Source organism: Lemur catta, chromosome 1 (assembly GCF_020740605.2).
Source record: "Lemur catta isolate mLemCat1 chromosome 1, mLemCat1.pri, whole genome shotgun sequence".
Taxonomy (NCBI): domain Eukaryota; kingdom Metazoa; phylum Chordata; class Mammalia; order Primates; family Lemuridae; genus Lemur; species Lemur catta.
The window spans coordinates 129,308,420-129,326,225 of NC_059128.1; the positions used below are offsets into that span (position 1 = coordinate 129,308,420).

The window sequence follows — 17,806 nt, forward strand, 5'->3', positions numbered from 1 at the left end:
GACGTGAAAAATTCTTTTAATATAAAAATGTGGTGCGTAGACTGATATTTTGTGCAGTAATACTCTAATTACATATGATGTGAATTATACATAAACACTGGCAAACAGAGGAAAATTTAAAAACGAAAACAATGGCATAATGTGCTTCATGAAAAGGTAAAAATTCAGCTTGAAAATTTATATAGATCCCATAGTGAAAGACAAAATCTTAATGAGTCAGAAATGAATGCAGCATAACTGTGTATAATTCAGTCATGTTTATGATTCCCTTATTGGACATTCACAAGGACAATCATACCTCTAGTTTATCAGTAACTTTTAAAAATGTATTTTACAGATGCCATAATCATTTCCAACCTTGTAAGGAACTTTTAAAAATTTCAGCTCAAAATACAGAAGAATGACATGCATAGTCAAGACTAAAGAAGCTGTATTCTACGTTCAAAAAAAATTACAAATATTCGTTCCATAAATGCTTTGGTGAAAACCAAGAAAGTGCAGCTTATTCTGCTCGTACAGGCAGGGGCTTGTGTAAAGATGGCAGAGTTCTGTCCCTTGCGATGCAGACTCCAGGTGCTGGGTGAACGCGGGGCATTACCCACTCAGCTGTCCCAAGTTAAGTGGAATGCCGACGGACGCGCTGCATAATCAGCATGAAATTTTATGAAGACCCGATTTGAGGACGCCACAAAGGGGGCTATGTTAGTGTCCTAAAATTGAAAAAAAAAAGTAACAATAATTTTTACACATCTGAACATCTTTCTAGAAATGTTAGCCTAGTAAAAACATGTGCTATAAAAAAGCTTTATATAATAGAATTCATAGTGAACCTGCACATATTTCTAGAAGTAACTTTGAGGAGAATGAATGCAGATCGATGCTTTCCAAAGGAATATCGCAGGGGTGGGGAGTTGAGGGGAAATGCTGAGTAACGGCTAAATGGATACAGGGTTTCTTTGTGGGGTCATGAAAATGTCCTAAAATTGACTGTGGTGATGATGCAACTCTGTGAATCCACTAGAAACCACTGAATTGTACATTTAGGCCGATGAATTGTATGATGTGTGAATTATATCTGAATACAGCTGTTGTCAAAAAACCTTGAACATCTTATTCACGTTCTTACTGAAAATTTGCTTTTTCTAAAAGTAACACATTTGTAACTAAAATGATCAGATGAGTAAAACATATATTTTTATCCTCAACATTTATAGTTTCCTCTTGGGATTTACTTCCACATCTTTCTGTGGAACGGTTGTGTTTGTGTGCATGGAGGGGAGGAGATAGAGGAGTCTCAGTTTGTTTCTTTCTTTTTTTTTTTTTTTTTTGAGATGGCGGGGCTCTTTCTGTCACCAGACTGGAGTGTAGTGGTACAGTCATAGCTCACTGCAGCCTCGAATGCCTGGGCTCAAGCAATCCTCCTGCCTCAGCCTCCTGAGTAGCTGAGATTACAGGCATGAGCCACCAAGCCTGGCTAAATTTTTTGTAGTTTTTTGTAGAGATGGGGTCTCTCTATGTTGCCCAGGCTGGTCTCGATCTCCTGGCCTCAAGCTATCCTCCTGCCTTGGGCTCTTGTGTTGCTAGGATTACTTATTTTCCTTTAATTCATTTGGCAAATATTTATCAAGATACCGCCATGTTGCAGGTATTGTTTTTAGCACTAGGGCTATTAAAAAATGAGCAAAAACAGACAAAAAGCTCTGCTCTCATGAAGCTTACATTACGGTGCTTTCCTACCTCAGCCCTACCCATCAAGAATCATCAAAACACAGACTTATTTCCAAGACAGTAAATTTTTAAAATGTGTGCAGGAGAGAGATTTTTTTCCCTAAGAGCTATATCAAGGAATATACAATATTTTTTATTCCCGTGCACATCTGCTGTTCACGTTTGATTTAATCTGCTCCCAAATTTCAATTTCTTATTCTATGTTGACAAACTAGTATGGCCAGTTAACAGAAGTTTTAACTCTCCTTTATTCTCCTTATTTTTCCTGTTACTCTTTCATTTTTCAGATGTTCAGATTCTGTAGCTGTGAGTGACACAGGATTTACTTGCCCATAAACAATGACATGTATTTTATCATAATATGAAACATCTCCAAATCCTGATGTGGCTTATATTTATATTAGCAAAATAAGGAGCTACTTCCACCACCTTTCTGTAGGTAAACTGACTTTATGCTTTATATTTACGTTTAACATTTTTTCATTTATATTTTACATTTATGTTTAACATTTGTGAAATGTTAAAGAAATCGGTGGTACCAATTTCTTTCAAGAAAGAAAACAATCACTTATGAAATATGAAATTATATCCACATTCATAAAATGAAATGTAAAACTGGGAAAATACTGTGAACACCAACTGACTCATCCAGTTCCGTATTTCAATTTAATGTGGCGCTGGTTTAAATGGCAGGCAGTTCTCCTCTCAGTGCCTCGGTTTACTTTTATCTGCAAAGTCCAGGATATACGAGTTCTTTCCACCTCACAGGATTGCCACTGTGTGGCTCAAATGGGGTTGTATGTTTGAAAGTCACTGAAAACCACACACGCAAAAAAAAAAAAAAAAGGCCATACAAATAGAAATAGTATTGTTAAAATTGTCTCTTTTCCTCCCTTTTGAAATGTTTATAAATTTCCATGAAATGTCAAAGCCCTAATCAGCTTCTAAATCTGGTGTGTGGCACATTTTATGGGTCTCTTTTCTGTGGGCCTCCTATGCGTAACAGCGACAACAGTGTCTGCTGGTCCCTGGACCAACATTTCTCCCCAAGTAATTTAACTATGTGCATGAAGATGCAGCTGCCAAAAGGTGTATCAGAGTGTTGTCTCTAGTGGTGAAAAGTTGAAGAGACCTCAACTTCCATCCAGAGAGGCTTCGTGAATTAAATTAAGCTGCACCCAACAATACCACCCAACAATTAAATACGATGCACCAGTGTTTTTATTAATAGGATTGTATGTTAATGCTATATTGGTAAGTGGAAAAACTACCCCACCAAACAGTATAAAATATGCATCTATATGCAAATGTATTCAAAGATTGGTGTTGAGAATAATACATAGGATGTTCAGGATTTTAGAAAAATTAGTCTATTTTCTGACATTTCTGAAAATAACATTCATCAATTTTATAAATAATAAGTTATAGATTTCTCTAGATTTCCAGCTTATGCAATTCTCTGTCCAGTTTGATTAGCAAGCTGGGCAAAGAGCAGAACAATTAGAAACACCCTGTCACCAGCCGCCACTGCATTCCCCTCGCTTGGCAGCTCTTTGGTATCAAATTCACTTGCAGGGGTGTTAAACGCAGATGATGCAGTACTGAGTCAATGTCAGAGTCTAAGCTGATGTTTAAGGAAGCTCTATGACATCAGAGTTTCACAAAAACAACCAAACTATTAGTTACCATTTCTTCAAAGAACTCCTGCAATTTTCAGCAAGAAGTAGATGAAATGGAGCCAGCTGTCCAAATTGTCTGTAGTTCTATTTATGCAGAAATAAACATGGGTATTCAACCACGGGCAGTGCATTGACATCACATGGGGAGCCATGGATCCTCCCGGAGAAATTCTTTCTGATTCGGTAGGTCTGGGGGGGAGGTGCAGATCTGGAGTGATTCACTCCACAGGTGACGCTCGCGCAGAGCTGGCTTTGGTAACTATTAATAGTAATTCAACACAATGGCCACCAGATGGCACTCCTGCTCCCCAAATGGGAAGATCAGAAACCTGCACCCAAGTTTCTTAAAGGCTTATGCTTTGTCCTTCGCAGGTGTCTGCTTTTAAAAGTCTATGCTAAGTCGCTTTCATTGTTTAAAAATAACAGGGGGGATCTAAAACTGTTTGCTTTACTCACTGCGCCACAATATGGGCCGTAGGATGGAGAGTCAGCGCTGGGTCCGTCGTAGAGTGTGAGATAGTTCTGGGTGCAGTCTCCCGGGTCGTCGATGCTGACGAAGTAGAAGCTGACGGTGACAGTCCTCCCGGCAGGAGCCGTGAGGGTCCACTCGCAGTGCGTGGTGTTGGGGTACGTGCCCGGGTAGCCAGGGCTGGTGAACGAGCCTCTGTCCCCATACAGAGTCCCACCGCAGCCTGCAAGGAAAAGGCCGCAGGGAGTTTGATGCCACCAAGTATAAACCAATGTGCCACGTTGGCAATAAGACTGTCTATTTGCTGAAGGTGCTGCGACTCTGCAAGGACAGCAGAGGGAGAAACCCCCTTTCCTGGTCCTCCTTTCTCGTGATCCATCCCTCCCCCACCCCCATACATTCCTCTCCCTGCACACATAGCATGACCCAGGGACAACTTCCCCCAGGACTGTGCTTCGAAAACTGTGGTTGAGAGCAGAATGGAAAAGCAAAGAACTCGGTGAAATAACTGCAGGGGAGGGGAAAGCTGTCGTCTGTGCCCTTGCGCGGAGTGGAGATCTCTATATGGCCTGAGTTGAGAAGGACGTGGTTGAAGTAAAATTAACAATCAGGGCTGAACTAAGAGAGAGTGTGTTATTGTAGGTTGTGGCAGGAATTAATTCATTATAGAAATGACTTTACCAGGCTACTGACTGACTTACTTAGGTCAGTATTTGTCAATCAAATACTAAGTATTTACTTAAATACTTTAATTATTGCTGTCAATTTGTTTGATTTGTTAATATGTATATGAAAGCTAACGTAATGTAGACTAGATATATGTGGGGATCCAGGTATCCTACCTGGCTGGCATAATTACAAAGCACCCAGGCAGGCGAACAGCCACCAATGTCTAGGCCCACCGCCACCCTAACTAAGCGTTTTGGTCAACTCATTAATCCAGGTGTTTTTTTCCTCCTCATCTATAAAATTGGGGCATTGGAGATGATCTTTAAGCTTCCTCTCTAAGTGCCAAGATGTCTTTATCCACAACTGTCTTGACAAAACTCTTTTCTTATCCATTAGTTATTTAAAATGATCCTTTTTTATCATTCTTATTTTGAAGGTTTTTAGATATTTGGGGACATTTCGTGAAGGTACTCCTCTCTTGAATTAACATATTGACATGACTTAAATTTTCCTTTAGCTATTTGATAAACAGCTGACCAAAACTGCAAAAAAGAATTCCTATTTTTAACAGAAAATAATCAAGTACACAGATAGCTAAAATGATAAGGTACCATTGCCTGTTTCTGTCAGATTCCTTATGTTTTTCTCATCTCCATGGCTTTCCCTTACAAAGTGCACATGTCTTACCAGAGGGAGATGAGGTCCAGATGATCTCATATCCATGACTGGAAATGGCACTGTCACTCTTAAATCGCAGGTAGAGTTCATTATTTTGAGAGAAGACAGGATTTGGCAGCAAAGTTCCACAGTACTTGCCGAGTAGCGGTGAATCGCTATTCCTTCCATTTCTTACCTTTAAAAAGGAGTCATTCATTGTTATTTGTATACTTTCTCCTCCAATTTATCCTTGCTATACATAAAGAGGTGAGACAATTTGCATGCCACCATTTTTTTTTTGAAAAGTTTGTCTTTTATATAATTAAGAATAAAGGGTTTTCTGAAACACACAGAAGTCATCTTAACTTGCAAAGGTGAAAGATGTTCAATGTGTAGAACAAAAGCCATTTGCATCTGGATTCAGAAATATCTGTTAACCTAGAGCAATTAAAACACCAGGGCACTTTTGGATACACTAATTGGTGCTATGATCCTGTAGCCTTTGCTTTGGGGAAACATACTGAAGAATATACTTAAAGTGAATTTTTAAGGGGTGAGAGTCGGGGGCAATGTTGCCTGCTCTGTTTCCGGTCATCTATGATGATTTATTTATTGTACTCTGTATGTGTGTGTGCACGTGTGCGTATTTTTCCCATTGAAAATTATCTGGTTGTAAAGAGGCTCTGAAACAAAATACAATGTACAAAGCATAATAAAGTCCAGAACAAAAGGAAGTTCTGTATGGGAAAAGGACACACTGCAATCTATCTATACAATTTCTGACTGATGTTAAATGTATTTTAAAGACACATTCTGAGGCTGTGTTGCTTTTTTGTTTCAACTCACGGCATGGAGTAGACACACATGAAAACAGGAAATGAGTCGGTGTGTGAGATAACCACACTGAATTCAACCACTTTCCAACCTCCAGCCGGGTTCCTACTGTGCATTACTCAGAGGAGGACTCTGGAGGCTTCTTAAGGAAATGCTACCCAGTCTAAATACTTGGAACTGGTTTGACGTGTACAAATGCTGATTTTAATGATCTATGTATTCAAAATCTTGGAAGTTCCCCCATGTCCTTTATAATTCCACAGTTTAAAAATTGGCCTATTGCTGGTTGTCTTAAGTCATAGAGTTTCTCTAGTTCTAGTGTTGCTGCTCTAGGGAGATTCCTTTTAGGTCTACACAGTAGCCAGTAGCAGAGAGTGACGCAGTGGGCATCTCTGGGACATCAGAGGATCCTGAGAGGGGAGCTGAAGGACAACGGCAGAACCCAGGTGTGGTCCCGAGCTCAGCCTTCGGGTGGTGGCAACACAATGAGCATCCTCAGTAAGACGTTTCCGTTCCCAGCGCAGGGAACGCGGACGGAATGCTGAGGCTTCCTGGCGCGGCGGCCAGGAAACTACGCCCAGATCTTCCCAGCAAGAGCCAGACACAGCGACACTTCATGGGCCTAAGTGTGGTTTCCTTTCTTTGCTTATTGGACAGGAAGTTTCAGCTCCATTCTGTGGAATAAAGGCAGCCAGGAGGAGGCGTTCTCACCGGCCACGGCCGGGCAGTGAGGCTTTGCTTCCCAGCACCCAGCAGGCAAAGGCAGTTGCTCACTCTGGTCAGTGACAGTCAACTTGGGCTTGAAGTCGCCCTGTGACTGTGACCTAATGGAGTCTTCTGTCCTTTCTCCATATCCCACTCCTCTCCCAGTTTCATATACGAGTAACTATTATACTTCATATAAATATTTGGGTTTCCATGATGGGGGAGGTTCATAGATCCGAGTTTAATAACCCGACTGTCACAAACAATCCCGTCCTGTATTTCTCTGTCTCCTCCCAGCGTCCCGTCGTGGCAAGTATTCTCCACAAAAAGGCGTGCGCTTCCTCTGGGTGGTATTCATTGCGCTATGTGTTAGGATAGTCATTAATAAAGGATTTGCACTGATGCCATAGGGTGAGCTTCCAGGATAATAAAACTCCACACAGGAGTCATGTTGACACTAAACCTGTGTGTAAAGTGCCGGAACACCATTCCTCGCTCGCCAGGCCAGGCATCAGCACTCGGGGTGGATAAGGCAGCCATAGCCCTGGAAACCAAGTCGGATGACAAGGGGGTTGCAATCGAGAACGGAAAGAAGGTGCTCAGTGTTAAGAAGAAGCTTTGGGTGGGGAATGAAAGGGTGCAGCAACCAAGAAACCAGCAGCTGCAAAAAGCCAGCAGGAAAGAAACCTGGTGCAGGAGTGAAGACGCCTGCTGCACAAACTCTTAAATTCCTGTATTCCATAAAGGTTGAATCATTCTGGACAGCTGAATTTTGAATAAAGACTTGACCTAAAGAGGCAATGAGAAAAAATAAATAAAAATAAAACTCCCGATCAGGTGTAGAGGAGCAAACAAGCTCTTTGGAAACCTTACTGAAGACTCTTGTGTACGTGAAACAAAGCCAAGTTTAGAGAGGTGTCGATTTAAACTCCATTCACAGAGGATTTCAGCATCCTTATGCTCTTAAATCGTGTGTTCCTCCTCAGTTGATTTCCTAAGACTGAACACATTTTCAACAGAGCTTGCACAGGACACGTCCACGTGAGCTCTGGGGTTTTGCTGGCGAAGTGGTGCAGAGCTCCACACACGTGGTCTGCCTCAGACGGGGGCTTATTCAAAACATCTTTCTGTGAATGAGGATGTCAATATTCCTTCTCACACACACAGTGCAGGTCATGCAGAGCAGAAAGGACCCCGAGGGAGCGCTCTGGTGGCACTGGGGAACCCCAGCGGTGGCTGAGGAGGAAGGACAGAGCACACCTCTGCAATTGCACGACGCTGATTCAAGGAAATGCTCATCCTTAGAAACACTGAAGGTGCCCCAAGCTTACTGCAGTTGTTGGGGAAACTAGGTGAACTATTTAGGATCATTCAGTTTCATTTTCATCTCCATGCAAAACACTCTTCTCCAACCCAGTGCCATCATCCATCTCTGAAACCAGGGCCTTGCACTTAGACCTCCCTCTGGTCCCTGCAGGTCCACGGTCACATGTCACCCTCTTAAGGAACCCTTCCCTGTCCCCAGACTGAGTTAGGGGCCTGTAACCAGGCTGCACTCAGTCCTTTTCACATTGTATTGTCACTGGCTGCTGTATCTGTCCTTCTCGTTAGACTAAGAGCCTCTGAGGGCCCTGAGGTTCCCTGTTGTAATTCCAGTGTCTGGACTGGCGCTTGGTAAATGTTTAGGGAATGAAAGGATAACTAATAAATTAATGAAATGAATAAAGGCCCTAGAAGATTAGTGGCACTAGAGAAAAAGGTGGAAAATCTTAAGTGATCCATCGTCTGTTAAATAACTCGTTTAAATGATATTCAAGTGCATATTAATTACCTCCAGGAAATCATGTCTGCACTCATTTGAGTTCTCGATGGCAAATGAATGAAAAAAGAGGGAGATGGTGTGGTTCTGTGGAGCTGTGAGAATGACGGTGCAGTCCATGTCATTGTTATAATTGTCCGGCCAGCCAGGACTTCTCAGATTGCCAAATGCCGTGTTATAGTCTCTGTTGCAATCTTAGAGAAAAAAAAAATTCGTAATTAATCTATGCATCCAAATATGAGTGTTATTTCAACTGGACAGGCATAATTCAAAGAGATCATTACATGTGAACAAACTTTAGAAAAGAGTACCGCAGCCTCTTTGTTTATCTTTGAGTTCACTGAGCCTTGAGAGGGGATGTTAACTGCACCAAGAGCACAAGCAGCACCGTTGACACAAAACACGCCTGTGAAGTATGACCTAAAGGCGCTTTTCCTCAGAAGACAGAATATTCCAGCATCCTTTGAACTTTTCTGATCACTTTGAGGTGGCTGACGTTTAGACTTTTTTTAGACATAAAGGTTTTACCTCCAAGACAGAGTTCTGCGTGGTGACTTCCCTTTAATTCCTTGGGTGGGTTATTTGTTCTGACAGAACTGGCAACTCATTGTTCTTTGCCATTTTTAGTAAAAAATACCCAAAGCATTTTCATGTGTTTGTTTTAATCAAAGGCGGCTTTAGTCATAATCGAGTTCAAAATAAACATTAAATAAAGTGTTCTCTGGAAATAAACTTCTCAGTTATAGTAACCAGGTGACCCTTTCAAAGCTTCTTGGTTTTTACAAAATAATTTCCTAAGAAAGAGCAATTCCAAACTTTGGGAATGTACTAAAGACCACTGAAATGAAAACTTTAAATGGGTAAATTATATGAGATAGGAATTATATCTCGATAAAGCTTTTGTAAAAATATATGTATAGCGATTCCTACATGTGATCAAGTGGATAACTTATAAAATAACTGGTACAGTTTCAAATGAACTACATGCTTTGAAACATATGCTAGTATTCTAAGCATTTTAGTTAGCATTATGCTCAATTTACCTCTCCAGAAACCAGCTTTAGTAATTTGCTACATTGGGCCTGGGTTCCAGTTGAGTCTCACCTCAGACGGATGTGGTTTATGTTAATCACTAATTTACTGACAGGAGCCAATTCTGGCAACATGTTTCCAGGACTCACCTGCAATCTGATAGGTAAAATTCACTCTAGAGTTTGTGGTTACAACTCCAGATTTGAAAATGACAATTGCAGTACTGGTAGAAGAATAAAACGCGGGGATGGCTGAAGCATTTCCGCCACAGAACTGAGTCCTTGGACTTCCATTACTCTGAAACGAAATGCAAGCCGAGTCATCTTAGATTTAGTGTTGGAAGAGAACAGACCATAACAAATTGCACGACATACACAAGCACAGTGTCAGTATTCAGCCATGGAAACTAGCCCTGGTGTTCGAAGTGCTCTGCAATGAGACTCATGGCGGCCTTGGAATTGACACGTGTCCTACCAGAGGGGAAGGGACCCTTTGAGGGGCTCTACCTCTGGCCAAAGACTCTGAGACCCTTCGCATCATTCTCACTCACTTTCCTTCTGATTGCTTCCCTTCATTTATTAAAGACTTGGTGTGTCTTAGCTCATAGTCATTTTCTGCACCCCATTTCCTTTCTGTACACTTGGAGATTTGAGTGTTTTCACAGACAAGCCGTTGACCATCCTAACTTTGTGCTCCCTAACAGTGACATCCATCTCTGCCGTCTGTGGTGCCACCCAGAGCCGGCGCTCACCTCACGTCCTCTGTAATGGCGCCATGTCAGCCTTTCACGGTCTTCCAGTGAGGGCTTCTCTTTCTGCTCTTGAATCCCTTGAGAGTTCGAATTTCTCCCAGCCCGTCAGTCAATTTTTTGTCTTCCCTCCCTACCTTCCCAGGCTGAAACCTTTGTTCTTTCCTTTATTCATTGGGTTGAGAGCATCATTCAGTCATGACAAATGCTGGGTCTTATTGGAGGCTGATCCAGCTGCTGTTATGCCCCAGAGTTACCTGGTGGCCCCATAAGGAGCATGTTTGTGCCCAGCTGAGTGGTCTGCCCTGATGCCCGTTGTCTCAGCTTCATGAAGCAATGAGAAATTGAAAGAGCTTTTAACTTGGCTCTAAGACCTTCCAGTGAGGGTATCCCTGGGTACTTGGAATTTTGTCCTGAACACCACCAATGGAATGGTGATAACCTTGCAAATTGCCCACCTTGGGAGTTTAGGACTTATCTCCGCGTCTACGCTTTGCACAAAACTAAGCAAGTCCAGGGTCTGCTCAGCAGCCAGCATGTCTTGGACCTCTCCACGTTGGAGTCAGACAAAATGGACTTTTCTCTCCCCAGCAATATCATGTGAAAACCAGGGGACCCCAGATTTATACAGAGGAGGAGCTTGAAAACTCGGAAGATGATGGACAGGACTCTCCATTATTGCTGGCACATGGGGTTGGAACATGACATTCTTGGAATGAACTGGGGCGGGTTAGTTGCTCCCCAAACTGCACAGCAACAATCCACATATTCCCAGGTGTTCTCCCAGGTATCCATCCTCAGTTTACGACCCCTCACTTTACATATTTTCCCTGGATAATCTCATTATTCTCATTATTTCAACCACTTATCTATATGAGGATGGTGCCCAAACCTTTGGGTCTTCTGTCAACATCACGCCTCTATGTCCAGCGATCTATCTTCTCAACATCTTATCCCATGGGAAATTCAGCCTCAGCATTTATTTTTAAAATCAAAACAGCTTTTTCCCTTTTTATCTCTCTTATATTACTGTGTAGACAGCCCTGGTAAGGTGCCAGATGGCCTCTTAACTGATTTTCCTGTGTTCTGTATGGACTCCTTCAATCCATCCCATATACGGATGCCACTAACTACAGAAGTGTTTCTTCAGGCATGGTCCATGGCGCTCTAGGGTTGCTACCAACACACCAGCCATGCTTGTCAGAAATTCAGATGAATGGGTGCAATGTGGGGGAATCGGGCTTTGAGGGTAGTCCCCGGAGTATGCACTTTTAACAAGACACCCAGGTGGTTCTTGGGCACAGGAATGTCAGAGCTCCTGGCCTGCAGGGCCACGTTCAAGTTTCTCCACACAGCGGAATGGAGGGCTTTGTATACAGTTGAAAACCACATTAAGCTGGAAGTAACTTTGAGAATTTATTTAATCATGGCTTCACTACTTCAAGTGGTTTGCAAATACTGGTGAAAGGGTCACTAGACTCGACTGTCATTCATCCTGTAGTTGTTACCTGTGGTGAGTCCTGAAACTCTAAGTAATTCTGCGCGCAGTCTTGCGAGCTCAGCCGTAATGCCCACACGGTTATCTTGACCTGCTGGTGCAGAGGAGCTTCAATGGCCCAAGTACAGATGGAAAATGAGACATCTGGGTTGGATGAATTGGATGATGACATATTTTGTGGGGTCCAAGTGGCATTATATGTCCCTCCACAGGGCACTGAGGAGGAGGAAAAAAGAAAAAAAACAATGTACAAGACATTTTACTCACATCTCATCTCATACAATCTTTAAAATCCTGCCTTCCCTACCTTCCCAGCCCAAAGGAGCTATATTTATATCACTCTATTAAGGGCTGGGGGGATATATATCCTTGACTAAGCATTGCATCAAATTTGCACCACGGATTAAACACAGAGTAATTAACAAGGTGTTTAGCAATTGACATTGAGCTTAGATAGTAATTAACATGAGGCTAGTAATTAACATTGAGTTTAGGTATAACAAGCATGGCATTATTTTTAGTACATAAATACACATGTATTGCATAATATGTAAAAATGTCTCAATTACTCACTGTCCACGATGGTGTATGTCGCATTAAATCCTTCCCTTTCTAAAATTAGGTCACTGACAAATTGAACCGTAAGGAAGTTGCCAGAAGAGATAAAAGGAGCAGGTACAGTGGAGCCACAGAATGTTCCAGCCAAGTTGGCATTTTCACTGTCCCCATCGTATAACTGAAAAGAAAACCATTTCATTAGCTCTCCATTATTCACAAAGAAGTTGCATATTTTACACTAAATTGGATGTGAAGTCACAGTAGGTCATGATGAAGAATCTCTACATTAGTGTTCTTAGAGCTGGTCTTAACTTAGGAACAGAATTATAATGGAATCGATTACATTTTAATGATTTTGAGCAAAAACCTGGTATGATGCCTAACATTCTTTTTCTCTTTGGGAAAGTAAAATATGATTTAAAAAGGAGTGTGCCATTAGAGTCTGCTAACTCGTGGCCCGGTTTGCCTCAGCTCCCAGTAACGCTCTGGTCCACGCTGCTTGCGCTTCCTGCCTGTATTATCACTGAGGCCCCCTAGGGAGCCCCTGATTCTGCTCTCGGCCCTCTGCGAGTCTGGTCTGAACACGTCAGCCAGAGGATACTGTTCACATGTAAGTGGGATCAGGTCACTGGTTGCTGAAAACCCTCCCAGCTGCTTCCCATCTACTCACTGTAAAAGCCAAAGCCGTAGCAACAGCTCTCAGGCCCCCACCCCTGGCCTTTCTGGTCTAATTTCTTATCGTCTCCACTTTGTTCATTCTGCTCCTTGAGCAAGCCAGGCTCACCCCTGCTTCATGCCCATTGCGTTTGCTGCTCCCTTTGCCTGGAATGCTCTTCCCCGTGTATCCACATAGTTTGTTCTGCAATCCTTCAGGTCTTCACTCAAATATCACCAACTCAGTAAGACCTTCCCTATGTAAACTCACCCAACATTTCCTGCCTGATTTTTCTCCAGATGGGAGCACTACCTTCTACTTACCATATTTGAATTTGTTTATTTCATCATCTTCCCCTCTGAAAAAATGCAAGTTCCATGAAGGCACAGATTTCTGACTGTTCTGTTCACTATTAACCTGTCCCAAGTTTTGATAAATAGAAGAGTGGCACATAAAGGTACTCCATAAATACCTAATAAATGAGTAAGTGCTTGGATTCCTCCCTCCCACTACCCACCCCTCCCAAAACTGTTCTCCCCAAAAATCTTTATCTCAGTAAATGGTTTAAGCCTAAAACTTCAGTCACCCTTGGCTCCTCTCCCTTCCCCTCTCTCCTCATCATTCCCACATTCACTTTATTCTACCTGAAAATACATCCCAGAGGGCCCCGTCTCCACTGCTACCACCATCATCCGTCGTCTTTACCACTGTAACATCTTCCTCCTGGATCTAAGTCTGCGGAGCCCGCACACTACCCGCCGCTGAGCTGCCTGGGGTGTTTGCAAATTTACATGCAATTATGCTCCCGCTCTGCCTAAAATGCCCCAGTGAATTCCCATCACACTGAAAGTGAAATCCCAGCTCTTCGCCATGGTCTGCCAGTCCCACCTGATCTGGCCTGTGCCTCTCCGCAGACGCCGGCACCTCATGCTTCCTGCGACTGCTCCATCCCAGGGGTTCCCTGCCCACAGCCCCTGCACAGGCTACTGTCCCTGCTGGGAGCTCTCTCTCGGCTGAAGCTGAACCTCAGCTGACTTGTCACCTCCTCGGAGAGGCCAACCCTATCTAATGCTGCTCTCCCTCAGCAACATTAGATTCATTTTCCTATTACAATCAAAACGTGTCTTATTTATTACTTATTTGCTTTTCCTGATCTCTCTCCCAACAAGAATGTAAGTCCCACAGGTGGAGAGACTTTGACTTATTCACCGTGGTGTTGCCAGCACCCAGAACAATTCCCCGCCATGGTAACCTCTACAAACACCTGTTGAAATAGTGTGTGCTTGGATTTCTCCCAAACACATTGCTAGAAAGTTTGTTTCCATATGAGTAATCTTTGTTGCATTTCTAAAACAAGTATGTGTGTGTATCTAGCTTCAAATATTTAACTCATAACAGAACTATGGTGTGTCAGAAGGCTCAGAACAGCCACTGGCACTGACATTATTTTCAAAGGCTAGGATTACATAAGGCAGAAGTGGTTAAAAACAGTCATTGCAACAGAAAAAGAAATTTACCGCTAGATGGCACTGTCTCTCCTACTTGAACGTGATTATTAATTTAGAACCAGAAGAGACTCGAGTTCTGTAATCTAACCCCCTCGTTTTACAGAAGAGTACATTTGCCAAATTTTGAGTCGTGTACTTTTTCTGGTACACAAGTTAAAATTTCACTATAATCAATTCTGTCTTTATGATCACATTCATATTAGCAGCATTTTTATTCTGTGTCCTGTGTGCCAGGTCCCTGTGCCAGGCTCTGTGCATACAAGGATGTAGAAAGCACTTTCTAGACCTTCAAGGTTCTCATGGGCTAGTGGGAGGAAAGGTCCATAAATTAAATATGCATATATTGTATTAAAATATATGTTTGTGTGTATACACAGATACACTGTATGTATGTGTCTATTTGCATGTATTATACATATGTATCCATGCAAATATATACATGGTGTGTCTGAATTATATACAAAATAAAGAAAACTAAGTGCTGCAATCAAACAATGGAAGTTTATCAGGGAACCCAGATCTGGAGCTAGGAAAGACCTCATACAGACATTTGGACTGGTCCTTAAATGTAAGAAGAGAACTTCTAGGCTGGGTGTGGTGGCTCACGCCTGTAATTCTAGCACTCTGGGAGGCCGAGGTGGGTGGATTGCTCAAGGTCAGGAGTTTGAGACCAGCCTGAGCAAGAGCGAGACCCTGTCTCTACTAAAAAAAATAGAAAGAAATTATCTGGCCAACTAAAAATATATATAGAAAAAATTAGCCGGGCATGGTGGTGCATGCCTGTAGTCCCAGCTACTCGGGAGGCTGAGGCAGGAGGATCACTTAAGCCCAGGAGTTTGGGGTTGCTGTGAGCTAGGCTGACGCCAGGGCACTCACTCTAGCCGGGCAACAGAGCGAGACTCTGTCTCAAAAAAAAAAAAAAAAAAAAGAGACCTCCTAGACCTACAAAAGAGAAAGGGCATCCCAGCCGAAGAACATGAGCGGAAGTCCGTGGAAGCATGAACTGCGTGGCACGTGTCAACCACTCTGGATGCTTCGATGTGTCTGGACGCTCGGGTGACAGAACAGGCGAAAAGGGGGAGGCCGGTGGACAAGCCTGTGAAGTTCCATAGGTTTCACGTCAAGGGATTTGGATCTCATCCTACATGAGTTACAAGATCCGATTTGGGTTTTAGACAAATGCGAAGGAAGGTATGAGGGAGAAGGCAGCAGACAGAAGGAAATGACATGAACGCCTGGCCCCAGGCTGGTGCTGCATTTGTTCCTGCACTGCCGTGATAAGATGTCTCCTAACTGCATTGAAATGGACAGCTGTGGCCTCTGGACAGCTGACACAGGTTTCTAGACTCCTGTGTGCCAAAGCCAACGTCTTCTCTATCTGCTTGCATTCTCTGATAACACTAAACCCCACTAGGGACTTTTGCAGGGTTGCCCTATGGTGTGTTGCAGGGGGTGCCCTGTGCAATGCCGAGGAGGGGGCGGATCATACATAAACCAGGGTATAAACGGTGCTCTTAGGACCCGCACAATCATATGCAGCTACATACTGTATCCCGGGAGCACATGTTTCCTGGCATAACTGTATTAGACCCGGAGCCTGAATCATGTTCTAAGTCTTGTGGCTGTGGGTAATTGCGGAGAAGAATTTTGTGTTTTCTCAACTTCTGAAACTCTTTAATAGTTTTAGAATCTACTCAAGATCCTGAAGAAATTGTATGAATAATTTAGTGGAAGATCAGCCTCTGCTACAACTACTGCACGATCCTGCACCTTACCCAGCCTTCAATGTGAGCAGCTCAAAAAACTAGGAAAGGAAATTTTTAGATTTTAATTTCTATAAACTCTTAAGGCACAAGGGCAATAGACTTCGATATTCTTTTCAAAGTTAACTTGATACTTTTAAGCAATATCCTTAGCACTTTATCTTTTACTATTTCCCTAGAAATTTGATAATTGGAGGATTTTAATATCCTTACTTGGAGATCTCTATGTTGCATCTTAGAGTGTCTTTGTGAATTCTTTGACCTTACTGCATTACCTCTGAGAGGGTCTGCTGGAGGGTGTACGCCGGGGTGTCATTTGGTACGGGAAACAGAATAGAGAGTGATTGTTCAGGGCTGGAGTAAACTCTGACCCATTTCAGAATGTTCTAGGAAAAAAGTTACACTAGTCCCAGTGAAGAACGGGAATTGTTTAAAAAAAAAAAAAAAAGTGTGCTCTCTTTGATTCTAGCGGATGCTAATTGCTTCTGTAAATATGGCCTAGCTTAAGTGGAGCCCTGACGGACGTGACAGGGCCCAGGAGATAACCGCAAGTTACTTCCTGATAAAGGGCTGGAGAGCCCCGGGGCCTCCAACCAATTAACCAGATAAGAAGGGCAAGGCATAATCAGAAGCCTGTCCCACAACTTAAAAACCAACCAATCAAAAGCCAGTCCCGTGGCTTGAAAACCAACCAATCAGGAGCCAAGACAATCAGCCACTTTTGAAGGAGTGAATTAAGGGAGGGAGGGGGGATGGCATGCCCTGTGCATGTAATCTGCTGAAAAGTATAAAAGACATGTGCCCCCGCTGCGCGGGGTCCCTGCCCATGGAAAGAGACCACTGTGTTGGTGCTCAGGGCTTGGACCCTAGCTCGAGCTAGTCAATAAAACTCCTTTGCCTTTCTGCAGCCTCAGTGACTCTGTCTTTCTGTTCCCCGGGCCGAGGGGAACCAGCTCTAACACCAGTGGTCTCAGGAAGAGCCACAAAGAAACAATGACTGGAATCAGCTTCCCAAGTGCAGGAATTTTCGTAGTATTGTTGTTTTTTAAAATGTCAATGCTCTTTTGCAGTGCTTGGAGCAATGTCTGGAATATAGTAGGTACTCAAATTAACACTGACTGAATGAATGACTGAACGAATGAACGAATAGGAGGTACTACCTCATAAAGATAGAAGCCCGATGCCCCCACAGAGACCGCTGGTGCTCTCTGCAGAGACAGACAGCCCTGCTTCCTAGTGGCTGACCACAGGATGAATGGCTAAGCCCGGGGATTAAGACAGAGGTTCTCAGTGAGGTTGGTACCACGCCCTGGGGAGTGTTTTGCACAAGTGCTTTTGGGGTCATCACAGTAACTTGGGGCTATAACTGGCATTTCGTGTTTAGAAGCCACATTACAGAATTCCATCCTGCAATTCACAGGACAGTTTCACAAAGTGAGGATTTGTTCTATGCCCCATGTAACTTTTGAATGTCCTGTCAGACA

At 43.0% G+C, this 17,806-nt stretch overlaps 1 protein-coding gene across 1 annotated transcript in view; it reads right to left on the reverse strand.

Moving 5' to 3' along the window:
- The window catches only part of CUBN (cubilin), a 227,505-nt gene continuing 209,699 nt past the window's right edge, over positions 1-17,806 (reverse strand). The window contains exons 61-67 of the mRNA XM_045534123.1: positions 12,412-12,574; positions 11,849-12,054; positions 9,742-9,889; positions 8,573-8,754; positions 5,233-5,398; positions 3,864-4,099; positions 1-710 (exon numbers count right to left, since the gene is read on the reverse strand). Coding sequence (XP_045390079.1) covers positions 603-710; positions 3,864-4,099; positions 5,233-5,398; positions 8,573-8,754; positions 9,742-9,889; positions 11,849-12,054; positions 12,412-12,574 — 1,209 coding nt within the window. The 3' untranslated portion in view covers positions 1-602. The remainder of the gene's footprint in view (positions 711-3,863; positions 4,100-5,232; positions 5,399-8,572; positions 8,755-9,741; positions 9,890-11,848; positions 12,055-12,411; positions 12,575-17,806) is intronic.